General features: G+C 39.1%; 2 protein-coding genes across 3 annotated transcripts; one reads left to right on the forward strand and one right to left on the reverse strand.

Moving 5' to 3' along the window:
• Window positions 1-1028: 1028 nt before the first annotated feature.
• On the reverse strand, window positions 1029-5416 carry LOC121517328. The gene is made up of 2 exons (XM_041799033.1): window positions 4804-5416; window positions 1029-1533 (listed from the first exon to the last, which is right to left on the reverse strand). Exons 1-2 carry the CDS (start codon window positions 5330-5332, stop codon window positions 1244-1246), a joined length of 819 nt encoding a protein of 272 aa, XP_041654967.1. The 5' UTR covers window positions 5333-5416; the 3' UTR covers window positions 1029-1243.
• A 2920-nt stretch (window positions 5417-8336) lies between these two features.
• On the forward strand, window positions 8337-19227 carry dalrd3 (DALR anticodon binding domain containing 3). Of its 2 annotated transcripts, none has more exons than XM_041799032.1 (14): window positions 8337-8452; window positions 8590-8828; window positions 11238-11545; window positions 11743-12050; window positions 12712-12770; window positions 12872-12973; window positions 13078-13142; window positions 13476-13534; window positions 13677-13759; window positions 13877-14003; window positions 14431-14489; window positions 14665-14781; window positions 14876-14944; window positions 17174-19227. In XM_041799032.1, the coding sequence occupies exons 2-14, from the start codon at window positions 8595-8597 to the stop codon at window positions 17291-17293; spliced, it is 1710 nt and encodes a 569-aa protein (XP_041654966.1). In that variant the 5' UTR covers window positions 8337-8452; window positions 8590-8594; the 3' UTR covers window positions 17294-19227. The 2 variants fall into 2 exon arrangements, with proteins under 2 accessions (XP_041654966.1, XP_041654965.1); XM_041799031.1 differs by having other exon boundaries at window positions 8372-8507.
• Window positions 19228-19502: the final 275 nt, after the last annotated feature.

Genomic DNA, 19502 nt, shown 5'->3' on the forward strand with positions numbered 1-19502 from the left:
GCTTTTACTCCATGTCTGCTAACGTTTCCCTGTGAGCCTTGTACACTTTTTGCCTTGATGTTTCACTACTTTCAAAAGTAGCCCAAGAGTTTTTATTTACAATTTGAACAGTTGGAAGAGCCGTAAACAGCACATATTTTTGACATTTTGATAGCCCTTCTCTACTCAGAAATCACTTCCAGCCTCCCATCTTGAGTATGTTGCTGTGAATGACATCATCTGCAAACAACCTATTGTTTAATGGGTTTGTTAGAAATGTTTCTATTTGCAATGAATGAAAGATAGCAAAATGGACTGTGGGATGCGTAGTTCTCTTCAAAGAGCCTTCACACAGTCTTGTACTGTAGCCACTTTTCTCAAGGTTCCAATCCTTTTTCTTTGCAGCATATTAAATGTTTTATTGTCACAAGTATTCGGGTAGCTGGTTGGCATGGTTCCAGAATTTAAAACACTGATCAAAGGATTTTCCCTAAACATTAACGGGGGACCTGAATCAGAAAATTTACTTCTGGAACCAGAGCTACTGAAACAGTGGGCATTAACTGTTGGGCTCCTCTTTCACACACACTCTGGCTCAAAATGATGTCACCAATACAACATATCAGCATGAGTTCAGGGGTAATTTGCCTTTGTTTCATTTATCTGACAGGGTGAGGTGGAGATGCACCATTCATCATTATTTACATTTTATGTAGAAAACAGTCCAGGAGAAAAGCAGCAGAGGCAGAACGCATTGGCTTTAATGCAATGCTTGGGTCTATTGGCTACAACAATTTAGCTCCTTTAACCTTTATAAGTAGGCATCTGCATGCAAGTGCAGCTAACAATCAGCTCTTTGATGTAAAATTTGTATTTTAAAAATGTAGTTTTAGAAGTGGAAAGATTAAGCTACAGTTGACTATTATTGTGCAAAGTTAAAATTAGGGTTTGGTTATTATTCCTTTGCAGATATGTTTCTTTAACACACTAGAACAATTTATACTGGAATAGGTTTAAAATACATGAGCAATGAATCAGAAAAGAGCATGTTACAGACCAGATGTGGCTTGCATTTTACCTGGTTTCATATCAGCTACACATGCAGAGTCATGGCTAAAGGTGAGATGATCTCAAACAATTAGTGTTCCTGACATTGTTACAAAATACAATAAAAATATATAAGAAATGAGGGCTTAGGCACTCGTCAGCTGGTAAAGGAGGGACACCTGAAAAACCTGTGGTATACTGTCAAATACAGTGTGAGTCATTGACCTGAGGGTCCTGGCTGTGAGGGGAACCTAGAGAGAATCCTGTCCACCAGCTCCATGTGTCTCTCGTGGTTTTCTCGGCTGATCCGATCATGCATGGCTAGCAGCTGACACATAAGACTGTTCTGCATTTCTTTCTCGTGGTCCATGAGCCTCTGTAACCGGGCGTCTTCTTGTGCCTGCATGGATGCATCCATCTCTTTGAGATGAGATACTGTCGTCCTGACTAAAGCTGAGACCTGGTCCATCACTGAGGCTCTCCTTCTCTTTGAAGGAACTTTGAACGCTGAGAAACAAAAGAAAGAGGGGAGTCTGTCAGTGAGAAAAAGGACCATTAAGGTTACAGTAATTACGTCCGAGTGTTTACATTGGATAAATACAATAGTGCTGTGCAAAGTATTTTTCACATGTGCACAAAACTCCTGAAAACATCAGGATACCTCATGCAGCTTTTCAGGTTAAGCTGCATGTGTGAATAAAAAGGGCTAAAAGGATCACTCCAAGTTTACCCCATTTTTTCTGTCAGCCCCCTGGTAAATTTTCCGAGTGAAGTCAGAGCAAATTATCGTAAGAATGCAGCTCAACATATTGAGGAAAATTTTTTGTAAGTGAGATTGAGGGGTGAAGCTATTCAAATCTAGTGACCAGCGTTCATTTATTATAGATTGTACTGTGAACGAACAATGCAAGCTCTGTGAATGTAATGAAACTGTTTCATTTAATTACCTCTGCCAAGGAGGTTATGTGATCTGCAGGGTTTGTTGGTTAGTTTGTTTGTCAGCAACATAACTCAAAAAGTTATAGACGGATTTTGATGAACTTTTCAGGAAATGTCAGAAATGGCGTAAGGAAGAACTGATTAGATTTTGGGAGTGATCTGGTTCACCGTCTGGATCCAGGGATTTTTTTTTAAAGGATTCTTTACTATTAGGAGATAGCACTAATGGCGGAGGTCTGCGCTCTCTGAGTGCTTTTCTAGTTTTAACTGTTTCTCATTACAGAATGATGATATATACTCTCTTTCACATACATATACACACACAGTGTTAATGTGAACAGGTATATACTGTATGTTTATCAGGTTTACACACATAAAAAATATATATTAATATATTAATATCAAATTCTAGAAACTATTTTTTGCCCTTTTTTGTCGTCCATGTCCCTTACAAAATTCTTGGTGGGTGATTGTTTCATAGTGTTTATCTGAGTTGCATTCTTTGGAATGAAATTAAAGATGTTTGAAACATTTTCTTTAATTCTCCTTTCCAACGTTAGTATAAGTAATTAAATAAATAAATGTGTGCCGTCAAACAATTAAAATGTTGAATCACGACACATTTAAGAACTTCTGTGGTTAAACACCATCAATCTGCTCTTGTTGCACATCATCCGCCATTTTGCATTTGAAATCGTTTTTGTTTCAGTTTGGAGTTTCGTACAGTCTAAACCTAAGGGTAATTGACTTCCTGTTTTACAGACCTGTAAAAATTAAGGAACATTGGGTAGATAGAAGATTATGACATTAATTTAACCATGGAAGAAGAAACATGTTATGGATTAAAAAAGGAAACAAGGTACCAGTAAAAATACAAGGTGCAGATGACTTTTGTTTGGTCCATTGAGGTGTCTGAGTTTTTCAAAGGGAAATAAGACATTAAAGCACATTGGTGTACTTATTTTACACCATTGTGGATGCAAGGGGACATTGTGGTGGCTAAATGAGACAATATTAACGCACTAATTGTTTGAGATTAATGCACTGCTGACACTCCTAAGATAAATAAATACAAAATAAAATCAACATTTTTAAAAAGTCCTCCTGGATTAAAGAAACATTAATAAGATAAGAAATAGCAGCAACCAGTGTTGCAATCACATTTTATCTATCATTACACTCTGACGACACCACAATGTTTATCTATTAATTTCAAGTAATAATTTCACAAACTACTGTTGATTTTTAGGGGTCTAGTAAATGACAGTGCCTGACAACCATTTTAGGTGGTAGCAGACACTAACTTCTACGCTGGTACCAGTACTAGTAATGAATAGGGTAGGACAAAATATTGATATAGCAATATATCACCGTTATTAGTTGTGTACAATACAGCAAGACAGGAGATCCCCATACACAAAGTTAGACATAAAGCTCTTCCCCGCTGGCTCCGCCGGTGCCATCTCTTCTCCACAACGCCTATTACTACCTCCAAAGCCAACAAAGGGAGACAGCACTTCATTCCCCCATTAGGCCTTAGTGACATTCATATTGAAGGAGGGAAAATTTTCACAAGGGCGTAAATATCACACCTTAGAAAAGGCAGTGTGAATAACCCAAGAGACTGCAACAACGCAGTAACAAAGCCCCCCCCCCCGTCATTATGCCTTCATACACTTACACTTCATCTGCAGCAACATAATATTGGTGTCCCAGTGTGTGGCTTCACATTTCATTATGGTGTTGCGGAAGCGTGAGGTGCACAGCATGCAGATACGCAGCAGGAGCTTCACATACACACACTCACTGTTCCACCCTGCCAGCTCTGATATTACACATTACCATCACCTCCCCCATTACGCCTCTCTGACTACATCAAATGGCAGATCAGTGGTGGAACAACTTTGCCTCACCGTTCTGCCTCTGTGTGTTACACATTGCAGGCGAGGGGGCGTAAATATCACGCCTTCAGCTGGCAGAATGTCAGCACCAACACTTTATGACTTCTCACAGGAGCGCTTATGACATGGATGAGTGAACAGAAGTCGACTGGCCACAGAGGCTGACGGTGAAATAAAACAAAAAGATGACAGTGGGATATCAGACAGCTGTGACAAAAATAAAGGCATAAACCATGACTCTACATTAAAATGGCAACAAATTTACATTAATAAATGCATACAGTAATCATGCACATATCTTTTTTCTAAGGCATCTAAAATTCTTTAATCAACCATATATTGTGATGTATCATTACAAGATTCTCATGAAACAGATCAGTTATTTAAGAGATCTGCCTGACACACGTTGGTAAACATTTTTTGATTTCTTGATAGTTTTTTTGGCAGTTTTTTTTTGGTGTGGGTGATTGTTTCAGAGTGTTTCTCTGATTTGCATCCTTTGGAATGAAATCAAAGATGTTTGACACGTTTCTTTCATTCTCCATATAGATCTCAATAACTCATCACGAGTTTAAATAAATAAATAAATTAGGGCTGTCACTTCAAATTTCAAATCACTAATAATGTCGGATTTTCTGTAGTTAATCATAATACTTTTGCTGCACACTGTCTACTATTTTGCATTTGAAACTGTGGATTTTTCTACTGTCTTAATCTAAGGATAACTGACTTCTTGTTCATGTACAGACCTGCTTTTATTTTGAAAGAACATAAAGAATTAATTGATCAGTTGTTTCAAAATGCTGTATCATGGTAGCATTGCTATAGTGGGCCGTTTATCGTTTCACCCCTGCTAAAGCCTGTATGGTGTCTAGGATCACTCCTGTGTTGAAGGTATCTTTTCATAAACAATAATGAAAGAAGCTCGTCTACTTACTGCTGTTGATTGACTGTAACGGTTCCGGTGGGCTGTACCTATCATCTTGATCCTCAGTCTCCACCGGACCGAGGTGTTTGTCGATGTCTTTGTCATCATCTTCGTCCCAGAGGCCGACTACAACCTCGTTATGCTCATCGCTGATGTCAGGCGGTGGAGGCGGCGGCGGCGGAGGAGAGAGCTGCTCTGGGGGTGGGCGTGCAGAAGGCGGAGAGGGACTCCTGGATCGTTTAACGGGGAGAGGCCCGTTCCCAAAAGCCCTGTGGCACTGTTCGTAAAACGGCCAGGTGACGTGTTCGCTCCCGCAGCGTAACTGTAGCTGGTGATATTTGAGGTACTGCTTCCTCAGAGCCTTCAGCTTGCTGATAACTTGCATGTGAGTCCTGTAGACCCCCCTCTCCGCCAGCAGTTTACTCATCCTCTGGTACACCACCGAGTCCTTCACCGTGCCCGTGATCAGGTGACGGATCGGCTCCGACGCCCGGATCGTCAACAGTTTCTCGATTTCGTTCTCCTGCCAGTTGTGCATCTTGAGGAAAATTTGTGCCGCTGAAGCGTCCCAACTTATTATAAACACTTCCCTTGTGCCTTTGCGCGGGTGCGTCACATTTCCACGCCGGAAGTGAGGGCTCACAAAACAGTCAAAAAAAGGAACATTCCCCACTTTCTAGCTTTTCAGAAAGAAACTGAATCATTTATGAGAACTATTTCTTAAACAAAAGAACAGAAAAGCTAAGATTTGTGCTCCCAATTTAAAGTTATCATTTGAACTATTTTGCATGTCATGTAATGTTATTCAAAGATTTTCCCCCTGTTTTTTTATTCTTTTTAGTCATTCAATTCATTTATTATTTGTTTATTTTATTCAATATTTTATTTCCATATATTATGTCCTTGTTACATATATGTTCTGAAGCCTTCTGGCAGCCAACGGATGTACATCTCCTATGGAACTATCATAGACAAGACTTTTTATGACCATTTTCTCACCCTTTGAAAGTTTTATTTAGGCTACATAAATCAAGTTCAAAGGTAAAACTCTCTAATTTACATAAAAGCCCTTAAAGGTCATGAAAAATGAAAATGCACAGCTACTTTTCATTTTGTTGAAGAATACAGACTAAAACAAAGCCCTCGCTCTTGAAGTAAGGTCATTTATTTTATCCAGTTATGGGATTTATATTTATTTTGGAAGAGGTCTGTACCATGTTGTGTGTAAATGCATTATTGAAATGTTTAAAAAAGTTGTGAACATTTAACAAAAAAAAGAGAAAAAAAAAAACCAGACCAGTATTTTCTTGTATTTTATGCCAAGTTAATTGAAGGAGCAATTCCAAAACTGAATTTGCTCTAAAAATCAAAAGGATAGAGAAGAAGAGTCTGCACTTACTTCATGCCACAAAATGGTTTTCAATCACCATTATTCAACCCAAGGTTTTTGTCAGGTGATATGTTATGTTTTTTTTTGTTTTTTAATGGGCCATTAGGTGGATGAGGACTATGATGGCTAGTGTGACCATATGAAATACAACAAGGAAGAAAAACATCTTTAAATACATAGTCAGACTGGGGCACAGTTGACCTACTGGTTAAGTCACACCCCACATACACAGGCAGCCTGGGTTCAAGTCTGGCCTGTGGCTCCTTTCCCACATGTCTCTCCCCCAATCTCTCATCACCTGAATTCTATCCACTGTCCTCTTCTTCTATCAAAAAATAGGCAAAAAAATACCCCCCCCCCCAAAAAAAAATACATAACCAGACATCAGCATCATAAGCAGTCATAGGCAACATAAAAATACAAAGGAAATGTTTCCATATAGAGAAATGTAACCATAATAAAAAAAAAAAAAAAAACAGAAAACACTGCCTAAATTTTGACAGTTTTAAATAAAATCTGCTCTTGCTCCCATGAAAAGCCCTACTTGCCTTAATCCACAACAAGAAAACTGTCAGCGTGGCTTTTGCAGCTGGTGCATTTTTTTGCACCGTGAAAACAAAACACTGTTTCTTGCTACACCACAACATAATTTTCCTATTTAATGCCTATGTGGTAAAAAGCCCTGGGAGTACTCAAAAGCGGGACTGCAAAACACAGGAGCTGCATTGGATCTTTTAGGTGTAGTATTTACATAATCAGTGGCCTTCCTGAGATAAATTATCATCAAGCATGCCAGACCCCTGGAAAGAGAATGTGTTTCACACACCCTTTTACACAAGAGTTTTAAAACAGCTACTCTCCAGACTTTAATTCCCTAAAATCTCAGCCTGCAATATAAGATTAAACACTCTTTTCCTTTCTATCTGTCTATCTATCTATCTATCTATCTATCTAGCAACCGTACTTCTGCCAGCACTTATTGAGATGGTAAAACATGCACTCTAACATTATTATTTTCTTTTTATTCAGAAATGAATACTTCCCTTTTTGATATTTTTATATGTTCCAGATAAGTAATAAACTTGAGTGGAAGATGACTTTCAGAATAAAATTATTTAGTAATGTAACTGTAACTGACTGTTTACTGGTGATTAATTAGACAGTAATTGAGTTCATCAAATACTGCTGTACACATTTTGCTGTGAAAACATTGAAAAATGAACTTTTCGTATCGATTTTTTTCCCTTTTAAAATGTTTAACTTCATGTATATTTGCATGGTTTTTACTTCCTATATCTTAACTTTATATACAGGGCCAACAGCATAGACAAGATACTAAAATGGAGAGTTTAAAGGTTGTAACAAAAATGTCACTGACCAAAACCAAGAGGAGTGTATGTGTGGGAAAGAAAGCAGTTAAACAAAGTCATCTATGTTGGCAGTTTGAAGATTGTTTGTTTTACTACTGAAAAATGTAAATTTAAAAAGGATATTTTATAATCAGCTGACTCTGAGCAGTTTTTCTTCTTGTTGAGTTTGTTTGTAAGGACTAGGCTTGAGATCCCAAGGGTTCAGGTTTTGGTCAGACCAAGTGTAGAAATTGATTTGGTATGGAGAGGTGCCAGTTCACTTCCTGAGCACTGCCAGGGTGCTCTTGGCTCAGGCACAGAGCCCCCAACCCTCTGCAGCAGCCCTCACACTGATATTTCTCCAACTGTGCATGTCCATAGTGTCATTATTAATGCATACATTACATGTATTTTATCCACCAGAGGCCAGATTTGAACAAAGGCCATCTGCATACATGATGTGCCTTAACCCTTCTTGAACCACTAGGCCATCTGGGCCCCATATCATTACCATTTCTTGTTTTTGTTTTTATACAATGCCAATTTTGTTGTGGTTATTTTCCAGAATATCTAAAATCCATAAAAACTTTTTTAATAAAACTGAAAAGGTTTTAAACCTTTTCGAAATAGATTATCAATATCTATAGCTCGTTGATTAAAAAATTAGCTAAATTAAAATAATTACTGAAGAGATCAAATTTTTGCCAACATTCTTGTTGGCAGGAAACTGCAGTTATTCTGCTATCCTCTAGATGGCGCGCTGGACAAGTTTTGGAGCACTGGTGGTCCGACAGTACATTCAACTCGGAGGGAACTGTAGCTCCGCTTTTAACGTTCCGCCATGGAAAAAAAAGCCCGTGGTGTCCTCGCCTATAGCCAGTCTGACATCGACCACTGTTAAACTGCGCTGATGTAAACTGTATGTCATTTTTGCTGCGTTTTAAGTTAGCGTAGACTGACCAGCGCCAATCAGCGTAACTGTGTTTTATTGTTATATAAATGCAGGATGTTGTTGTGCCAGTAGCCTCGTAGCTAGCTCACCTGTTTGTGTTGCAGTGGTGATGGAGAATACCGAGGAGTCTTCGCCCCTCCGGATCACCCCTACTGTCCGGGCACTGAGCTCCGCACTGCGAGGAAAGCGTGAAAATGTTTCCAATTCCAGCCGGGAGAACGGGGACAGGATCTTTCCCGATCCGGAGAAGCTTTGGTTTAAGGAGAGTAGTGCTAAAAATCTGCGAAACAGGGACTTCTTGTCACCGACCACGATGCTCAACACGCTGTATGCGGACGGACAGGTTTGTTTGTCCACAGTGCTACCTGTGGGGTTTAATGGCATTTTAATGTATTCGATGCTTATTTTGAATATTTACCTATTTAACTTAACTGGAGATTCGACGAATAAAGTCCCCAACATAAGGGCCATTTAACGGTAGTACCAGTGCTGATGTTAAACATAGCAGATTACCACATAAATCTCCATTCATCAAAAAAAGCATACCTGTCATACTTCCACTGAGTCGTATAGTTCCTAAAACTCATGTTTGCCAGTTTGGCGCAGTGATATTTAAATTGACGGAATGTTTTCTAACGTGACTCGTCCAAGAGGAACTAATGACCGGATCTTTCTGCTGTATGATGCCCAGCTGATCCCAATCATAAAGTTAAATCTGTAAATAGTATAGGATTCTTAACACCCCAGAATCACGAAACGCTTGTATACAGTTAAATAAAAAGACTATCCGAAATACTCAGTGGCTTCTGGCTTTGCTCGACTGTTATCGACCAGACAGTATCAGCCTGCAGCAGTAATTAGTAACCCATGAGTGGCAGAGCAATATGGGTCAGACAGAAACTCGAACATTAGCCTACTATTGACTAACCACGCCTCTGCCAGTCCCATAACAATGCTTTATGTATACATGTTACGCTAACGTAATATTATTCCTGATGTAAATTATCCTCAGGAATTCATATTTGAACTCCAACCTCAATATCTGGCACGTGCATGTGTCAGCTGTCTGTGCAGCCAAGAAGATACTAATGTTTTTTTTTCCCCTCAAAGAGACGTCATGTGATACTACCCGACATTTTAATTTTTTTTTTTTTTTATTTAACCTTTATTTAACCGGGTTAGTTCCATGGGGATCAAAAATCTCCTTCAAGGGAGACCTGGCCAAGAATGGTGGTAATGAAGTTTCAAATATCAAACACCTTCAAACTCTTACAGCTCACAAACATCTGGTAGAAACAGTGGCATACAGACAGTTTGGTTTCAAGAGTTTTCACTCAAGATTTTGTCTCCAGGTCACCAGGTTCTGCAGTTTAAATTCAGTCTTCAGGTTATTCCAAGCAAATGGTGCAGAAACCTAAAAGCCTTCTTTCCCCACTCAGTTCGGACTTTACACAAACGCAAGTTGCCCATCCTTCAAGATCAAAAGAGAGGAAAGGTAGTCTGAATAAGGCTTATAAATGTGTTTAAAGCATGTATAATTTGTGGAAAAAGCCTCATCACTTTCCCGCCGTAGCATTTTAAAGCTTATGTGTGCTTTTAATATTTGTGCCCTCCGTGGAAAAAGTGGTACCTTTTTTGTCTCTGCTGATGTTTTCTGGTCAATGTATAAGTACAACACCTATTCGTATAAAAGTTGGGGCGCTGTGTAAAATGTCGATTTAAAACATTGCAGATTTGCAAATCTCATAAAAATATTTTATTCAAAATAGAACTTAAACATCAGATGTTGAAACAGGGGCATTTTACCATTTCATATAAAATATTAGCTCATTTTAAAATTGATGGCAGCAGCACTTCTAAAAAAAAATGTAGGGACAGGGACATGTTTACGATTGTGTAGCAGCCTCTTTCCTTTCAACAACAGTCTGTAAATGTCTGGTAAGTGAGAGGATCAGTAGTTGACCAGTTGCTCTCCAGCCTATGTTGCTCTAAAACCTCAATATACTTTTCAGCTGAAGGCGGCAGCCTCTCTGATAGTACCTCTCCAAATGTGTAAGCTGCCCATGCCATAGGCACTAATGCAAGCTCATACCATCGGAAATGCAGACTTTTCAACTGTGCACTGATAACAAACTGGAGGGCCCCTTTCCTCTTTAGTCCACAGGGCATGGCAAAAAGAATTTTAAATTATGATTCATCTGACCACAGAACAGTTTTCCATGAAGCCTCCGCCCATTTTAAACAAGTTTTGGTCCAGAGCAGACTGCAGCATTTCTGGAGTGTGTTCACATATGGCTTCTTCTTTGAATGATACAGCTTTAACTTACATTTATGGATGGCAAGGTGAACACTGTTATCAGACAGTGATTTCTGGAAGTGTTCCTGAGCCCATACAGTGATTTCCAATACATTATCGTGCCATGCCTTTCAATGCAGTGCAGCCTGAGGACCCAAATGTCACAAACAACTTTGACCTTCAGCCTTGTCCCGTGCACAAAGAGATTTCTCCAGATTCTCTGAAATGTTTGCTTATATTATGCACTGTAGATCAGTGGTTCCTATCAAATTTTTCTTAGAGACACCCTACTTATATCTAAGAAGCTGAGAAGAACTGTGCTGTAATTTCAAAGCAAGCAAGCATCTTACACGACTTCTTATTTGTATAAAGACTTAAAAATAGGTGTTGTCTTTTCATGCCTCTCCTGATGCCTGCAAACACTTTACAGCCTCTCTTTAACATTTATCCACCCAGGTCCCTCCAGCAGTGATGTCCAGGGTCCTGTCCCTCCATGGCAGTGGGGTCCTCCCTGTGGCTGGTGGGGAGGTAATGGGTGAGGGGTTGCGGGTGAGGGTGGACCGGGCTGCCGCCTTCAGGTCTGTCCTGGCAGGTGGAGCCATGGAGTACCTGAAGCCGCCAAGTCAGAGACAAGGCTGCGTGGTGTTAAACTGCCCTGCACTGCACCCTAGACCTAATACACTCACTCCTGAGACGCTGACTCTGGGTCAGTTGAGGACTGTTCTGTTGGCTGACCACATGGGGGCGCTGTTGAGAAGACAGGGGTGAGTCTATGGGCTGATACCCAAATATGTTTACAAGATAAGCAATTCTAAGGCGTCACCTTGAGCACTGGGAACTGTTAGGGGTATTTTCATTGTTGAATGGTTAGTTACTCAGATACAACATCGTTTACAGAGTAGAAGTTCAAAAAAGAACGTGGTTGCTTCAACTCCTGCTAAAAAATGCTCCTGTGTCCCAGATTTTCAGTGTCCTACTGCCCCACACTTCCCGAAGACAGCAACATCATCACCTTTCTTCGAGCTCTGGGCATTGATTGGCCAGCAGCTGAAGCCAACTGGACCAATGAAGAAAGGGAGGATAAGATTCAGGCGGCACTGGAAAACTCTCCGTACAGACAGAGAGAAACAGAGAGAGGCAGAAGGACCAGTGGAGGAGGGAGGAAGAGGGAAGAGGAGGAGAATGAAGGAGCACTTAGGGTCAACCTGAAACGAGTGTTCCAAGAGGAGGGTCTTCTGGGATATGACCCCAGCCTTGGGACTTGCACAGGTGAGCCTACAAGCAGGCTTGTTTGGGTCAGAAAATTGCAGTGTCTGTCATTGCTGCAGCGCATGGTTGTGTTATAGGCTGGGTTTGTGCTGTGTTGTTACCTTTTTCAGTCATTTACCTTATAAGTGGGGAAAAAAGGACAGATGCATGCCTCTTTTTCTTCTGTGTAAATATGTAGAATCTATGGGTGCTGGACTATATTTTGATACAGAAAGGGTTGTAATTTACTTTTTAAGCCCAAATAACATGTCCAATGGCACTCTAGTGGTTTTTTTCTGTGTACAAGAAAGCAGTCTGTGTTAAAAATTCACATTCTGTCGATGCATTTCTCTATTTTCTTTATCCTTTCAACCAATGCAACAAAACAGAGAGAAAAGGGTTCACTGTCCAGCAGCAGCAGTTGACTCTTCCCAGATAAGAAAAAAACTCAAAAGGAAGCAAATTTAATTTAAAAAAGGAAATTCATGCTGATTTTATGTCTTGTATCTGATCTTCATTCAGAGTAGGCAGCATCAGTCTGTGATATCATCTGATGAATAAGGAGAGGGCCCCACATGTATGCATATTACACATCCTAAGAAAAAAATTGGGAACCGTTGGATTAATAAACTAACAGATATTTGTTCCTTTACTGATGACACGTTATTGTATTTTTTTTCAGTACACAGAGACAGTGTTTCTCACCTCGCACAGCTGGACCTAGCCACAGCAGACTGCACAGTAAGACACTAACAACACTCATTGAAAATTTACTTTTTCTCATTAGAAATCAAAAATCAACCAAATTATTGATTTCTATATCCATTCCCCCTTGTTCATAGGTACCCATGGCAACAGTGTTACATGTGACTTCCTGTCAGGATGAGTTCCGCCAGCAGCAGATAGCAGTGTTGTGGAGAGCAAGTGGTGCAACACATACACAGGTAGACAGCCCCCCCACCCCACCCCCCACATCCACACGCGCACGCAATCATATGTTGTATTGTGCTCCTATTTTTATCTGCTGTGCTCTCTTTTGTTCCTGCAGAGACATCTGGTGTGTGGGCCTGTGAAAACTCCTGGTTCTCAGCTCACTGCTGCACAGTACCTGCAGTAAGATCACATCTTCTCATGTGTCTCATTATTTCTTTATCTATAAATTCTGTCTCTCCTCTTCTCAGTCTGTCTCTACCAGTCTCTTTTCCTCCCCATTTTCTCTCACCCTCCTGCCTTCTCAGCTATCCATCAGGCAGATGTTAATTAGCACAAGATGCTCTCAGCCGGTTTCTCTGCACAGTGAAATTGCCATTCTAATTAAAGGAAATTAAAATAACACTAGTGGGCGTTAATGGTGCTTTACGTCATCACTGTGTTATCCCAGAATATATTTTTAGCCCAGATGCTTGTGTAAATGATGCGTCTATGTTTCTCCTCTGTCTCTTCCAGGCTCAGGAGGGGTCAGATGAAGGAGGCCTCAGAGATGAAGTATGGAGATCAAGTGGAAGGTGTGTTTGTTTGGATTTGTGCACGTTTCTTCTCATTATTATTATGCCTTTCTTATTAAAATCACTGATACTTTTTCCTAATAGTTGTCAGTCAAGAGAGTTATCTGGATTAAAATGCAGCCTCCTCATTGTTGTCTTATAGGTCAAACATGGGAAGACATCATCAGGGTCATGACTTCCGCCACAGTCCGATTTGAGCTGCTGTCGACAGTCCACACAAGTCCTGTGAGTCATTTTTACATTCAAGCTTTTTCACTTGAATGTGTCTGACTGAACAAACTCCCAATTATTTACAATTTTGTCAGGGTTTATACCAGTCACAATGATTTATGTTCTGCGTAGGTGACACTGGATGTCCAAAGAGAAGGTGGCGTATCCACCAAAGGGCCAAGAGGGGGGGTATTTGTGATGTACAACTGTGCCAGACTGCACACTTTGTTTGACAGCTACGAGAGAGGAGTGGAGAAGGGTGAGTGTTTAGCTTTGATTCGTGTTTCATTCTTGTAGAAAAAAATAACCAATAACTTGACAATCTCAGCTATGGCCTAACTATGACCTCAGAGAGGGGGAAAAATCATTAAGGAGATTAAAATCAATAACCCATTTTAACAGAAGTAGAGGTCACAAATGGAGGAGTTCTGAGAAGTTTACAAAGACTGTGTTGATAGTAGGGCTGTCAAATTTAACTGCATAACGTGTTCACTCGAATTACTTTTAACGCCACAATTTTTTTTGTTGCACGATTAACGCACACACTTGGAAGCTAGATATTTGCCTTCCACTGCTCCACAATTCTAATGCTTTTCATTATTCCAGGTTTAATAACAATTATGTTGATCATGACAAACTGAGATATCTGCATACAGTCATGCCATATTCTTACCATTCATCTGCAGGTTTATACCCAGAAATCCCTGAAAGCTCCCAGCTAGACTTCTCTGCCTTGAAAGAAGAGGTACCATTTTGCTCTCGTCTTTGACTATCTATTCTTAGCTGTCTCTCTTTTGTGCTTCGAAATATTTTAATTTGTCTTTAGTTACAACACAAAACGATACTAAAATATAAACTATAGACTTAAAGAATAGTAACAGCAAGATTTAATGACTTTATTATCTGTTTTTGTCTGACAGGGTGAGTGGCTTCTCCTGTTTAACTATCTCATCCCATTTTCTGAGCTGATGGACCAATCAGGACAAGCGTTAGACTGTGAAGGGGGAGGGGCCAGAGTCAACATTAAGACCGAACAGGTAAGTTGATTATCAGTTGGATGTTTTGAGAAAAGACCCTTCATCAACTAAAGTCTGTTTTGATTATATTTTTCTATCACGCTTTTGTCTACAGATCTGTAAATTTCTTGTGTCACTCAGCAAAGACTTCAGCTCATATTACAACAGAGTCCACGTGTTGGGGGTGAGGATACATAACTCTAGATACTTAGATATTCTAATAAGAAAAGAAGGGCTTGAGTTTGTACAAATAATATAAATAAATATATATATATATATATATATATATATATATATTTTTTTTTTTTTTCAAATTAGTACTAATTTGTATGTAATCTTTACATAGGGTTTTGTTTCTGGAAATAAACACCACTGATCACTTAATAAGGTACACCTGTTCAACTGCTCATTAAAGCGAATATCTAACCAGCTAATCACATGGCAGAAACCAATGCATTTAGAAGGTCAAACTGAGTATCAGAATGGGGAAGAAAGATGATTCAAGGGCACACTCACTCTAGGCCATCCATACCGTGTCTGGGCCCGTTTGAGCCTAAAGTCCAGTACGCTTGACCAGTGTGAGTGCAGTCGCTCTGTGCTTGGGCCCGGCACGGTACGAATGCAAATGAAGGAGCCCTAGCGTAGGGATGTGACGTAACGTGAGCAACAAAAGGACCCGCTTCAGAGCGCACAGTGTTCAAAGCTGACATTTGAACAGAAAATCATTTACTAATCCTGTGGCATTTTCACTCTTAACTTTCACTTTCAGCTCTCATGTGATGGTTAAAGTTGCTCTTGTCGCAGTAAAGCAGTCTTTTAAGTGAACATTTAATCCTGCTCTGGACACAGGTTGTCCTATGGCATGAGAGCTTGTTTGGTGCAGCACTGAAAGTCATCCAAAATTACGCAGAGAGATGACACAGTTCATGGCGCATAAAGGAATGCCAGGGGGATTTAGATAGTATATGGACATGAGAAAAATGACTGTAGGGGCTCATACCAGTTCAAAAGTTTGGGTTTCATTCTGCAGGAGAAGTACTTTGAACTCTGATCAGGTTCCAGATTACATGCTGTGAAGGAAAACTCTTCACTACGAACCTCTCTCTCTCTCTCTCTCTTTCTTTCTCTCTTTCCTCACTGGGCTCTGTAGAGTAAATGTAGCCTACTGATCCCAGGTCAGGCGAAATAAACACAGTGTCGGATCAGATATTGTATAAATCGACTGCTATTTTACAGCCTAAAAACCAATACTTATGTGTACTTAGTCATCAACCTGTATAAATTAATCAACAATGGCTTCTCTGTGTGATGACCTCGGTGCATGTCATATCTGTGCTCAGACCGGGATGCGTTGTGTGAATGCGGGCCAAAGGGGGTCAGGGGAGGGGGTCAAATGGACTTTAGCACGGTAAGAATATGGCATGGTACCTAATTGACTTTAAATGTGTCAAATTAATGGTTTTGCAGGCTGTCTTGTTGTTTCCACCAAATTCTGACCCTACCATTCAAATATCACTGCAGAAATCCACACTCAGACCGCTGCTGTCACGTACTGCTTCAAGGTTTGATGTGTTGCGTATTAGCCCTTTAAAAGGCACTCATTTAAATATTTTGATATTCATAATTGAAGCCCGAGAATATTATTGGTGGACATCTCAGGACTTTTTAAAACTTTTGTCACTTTTTAGATATTTGACAATATTATAGTGAAAATTATGGGCACCAAAGTGACCATAAATGGTTCTTTGCGCGCTTATGGTAAAAGAACAGTTAAAAATGCACATATTTTGAGTCAAATGAGTATTTATTTACACATTAGAACATGTTTAAATTTTAAAAGATATTTATTTTATACACAGAATTATTTTTGGGGTACATAATTGCAATTCAAAAATGAATCAACAGGCTGCTTTTCCCATAAAACTTAGGACATGGAACAGAAAGAGGTCAAATCTCATTGAGCCATCTGAGATGGCACAGACACCATTTTACACTGCTAAATCAACAAGGTGTTTTCAAAAACCTGCCGCTCACTGAATAGTTCCTCATTTGTAGACCATTGTCTAAAAACCCTAGAGATGGTTGTGCATTAAAATCGTAGGTCACTCTAAGCTTCAGCAGATTGTCTTCACCGTTTTTGAATGCATTGGTTGCTGCTATGTAATTGTCCGATTATGTATTTGTTTTAATTATCAGTTTAAGAGGTATATCTAATAAGTGAGTGTGTAATTATTTAGGTTAGTGCTATTTTATTGTGTTTATGTGTTTTCTTCTTTTTGAAACCTTTATACAGATCAATATGTTGAGAGCAAATAGTCCCATCTGATGACTTAACAGAATGCCTTTACTGATGTTATTTACTTACTCTATCTTTGTAACTCCTCACTCACCTCCCTTTTGTCTATTTTTCCAGGAGCCCTTGCCTCATCTCTTTAACCAGATGTTTTGTCGACTGTATCTGTTGAGAGCATTGAGAGAGCTCTACCACAGTGCTCTGGACACCCTTAACCTTCCCCCCATCAGGCAGCTATAGCCTTACAAATCCTAAAACCACCTTACCATACATCTCACACAAAATCACCCTTGTTTTGTGATTGTAGCATATAACCCTGTAAACACTATTTGTTTATTTTTTTTTTTATAAAATGTCTAATCATCGTCCCCTCAAAAATTTAGGACAGTCTGGGGCTGTTTTTTTCAATTATAAGATAATTTCACATTCTTTAACTATGTAGTTTCAACAACCTTTTTCCTTAAAGCTAGATTCATTTGAAATTAAAATTTTAAAGAACCTTTTACCCATATAAATCATAAAATAGGACCAATTTCATCTGAAAACTGGTTTCTCCTATAAGCATAATAGGAATCAGTGTTTTATCAGCAGATAGGAGCACTTCGTGGTGTTTTAACCAACATAGATGGCATTGTTTCTGCTGTTAAAGCCCTAATTTACCTTTTGTTAACTTTACTCTAATCATATGAAGACACAGTACATTAATCACTTTCAATCTAATGACCAAAACTCAACCTGACTCAAGCTTTGTATTATGAATGCGGTGCCAAATTAAGCAAGTAGTTCCCTTTTAAAACGAAATAAGACTTTGTCAGTATGTTATTATTATCAAAGCATCCCCCTACTTATTGTCGCTAACAGTATCTCCTTATAGGACACAAATAAATGTGGTAGCCACTGCCAGACTAGTGTAACTCTTGTTTAACTGTTGAATTCCAGTTTCCTGTAAGTTATCCACTTTGTAATTATCAGTGCCATACAAATATTTATTGTCTGTTTAAAAAAAAGAATTTTACAGAATATATATTCTGCCTTTAAGTCTTAATGGCTGTGTTCATATATTATAAAGAGCGCTAGTCACAATGATCCTGCTTGACAAATCGTAAATCCACCGTATCAAACATGTACCAGTTGTAACAAATGCTCATAAGTTATAGACAAAACCCATTCAACTGCTCTTTTTATGGAACCATAAGGCTAAGAAATGCATGAAGTGGCATGAATATAATATATAAAGAGTCAATGCCAAAAATATTATTTATGATGTTGGTAGCAGAGAGGTTTGACCTATACTGATCGTTCAGTTTGATTGAAATGTTATATGTGTTGTCGTTTCAGAAGCCCACTGTCTGTCCAAATGTGCCATAGCCTCTTTTTAACCTTCTGCTTTGCTTTATTTTGTTATAAGTGTGTGGTTTATTTTTTTGAGTGAATATGTCATGTTGCAACAAAACAGTTAATGTACACAAGTATCAAATGTCTTCACCTCTAAATGCATGAAATGTTTTTATAAAGCAAATACCTTTACAACATGCAAGTCTATTTGAGTCTGTTTCCACAGCATGAAAGACTGAAAGGGACTTTCATTATTTCCTTCTTTATGCCATTCCCTGTCTCACTGTATTTAAATAGACATACTTTATATACATTAACATACTGTCTGTCTACTTGGAGTGTTTCTCTTTTGCCACATTTTCACCCATCAGGCCCCAACATTTCTGACCTTTTTCTACAATCTCCCATCCATTCCTCCTTCCTATTTGCTAGCCTAACTGTGATCTCCTGCCAAGCGCCTTTGTATAGTTTTCTTCTGGACAGTATTATGTACACTTGCATACAAAGCTTGTGATAGCCAGTCCTCATTTTTGGCAAATGGTTTTGACAAATCCTAAATGAGGGAATTCAGCATGACTCTGAAAAATAAACTACATGACTTGAGTTTTTCTGTCTTTTGTTTCAGTGGTGAAATTTGAATGTTTTTTTCTTTTCTTTTTTAAATGATATGCATAAACAGACAACAGATTGACCTACCAGACACTCTTTCCTACCCCACATACATCTCTATCATCATGTGAATGTAAATAATACTGTTGAACTCTGCCCTGCACACATTGGTCTGCATACAGCTGCTGTGTTTCCTGTCTGCAGAATAAAAAAAGAACCGTTACACACTCTCTTGTGTTTGTCTTTGACTTCATCACTTAGAAGATGTGTATATGCTGTTATTATTCTATCTAAAAACATCTTCATGCTCCACTTACACAAAATGCCCCTCAGCCAAATGGACTCAACATTCTGTAAGTGCATCTGTTAGAAGATATAAGCTATAATTGAAATTGCATTTAAGTAGCACGTTGTCCTCTCCCCTGTTTTCCCTCCAGCATTCCTTCAAGAGTCTCAATATAATAAAGGATTTAATGACTGACTAGTAAAAAGTCCAAGATCTACT

This window comes from Cheilinus undulatus, linkage group 11 (assembly GCF_018320785.1).
Source record: "Cheilinus undulatus linkage group 11, ASM1832078v1, whole genome shotgun sequence".
In the NCBI taxonomy this organism is placed as follows: Eukaryota; Metazoa; Chordata; class Actinopteri; order Labriformes; family Labridae; genus Cheilinus; species Cheilinus undulatus.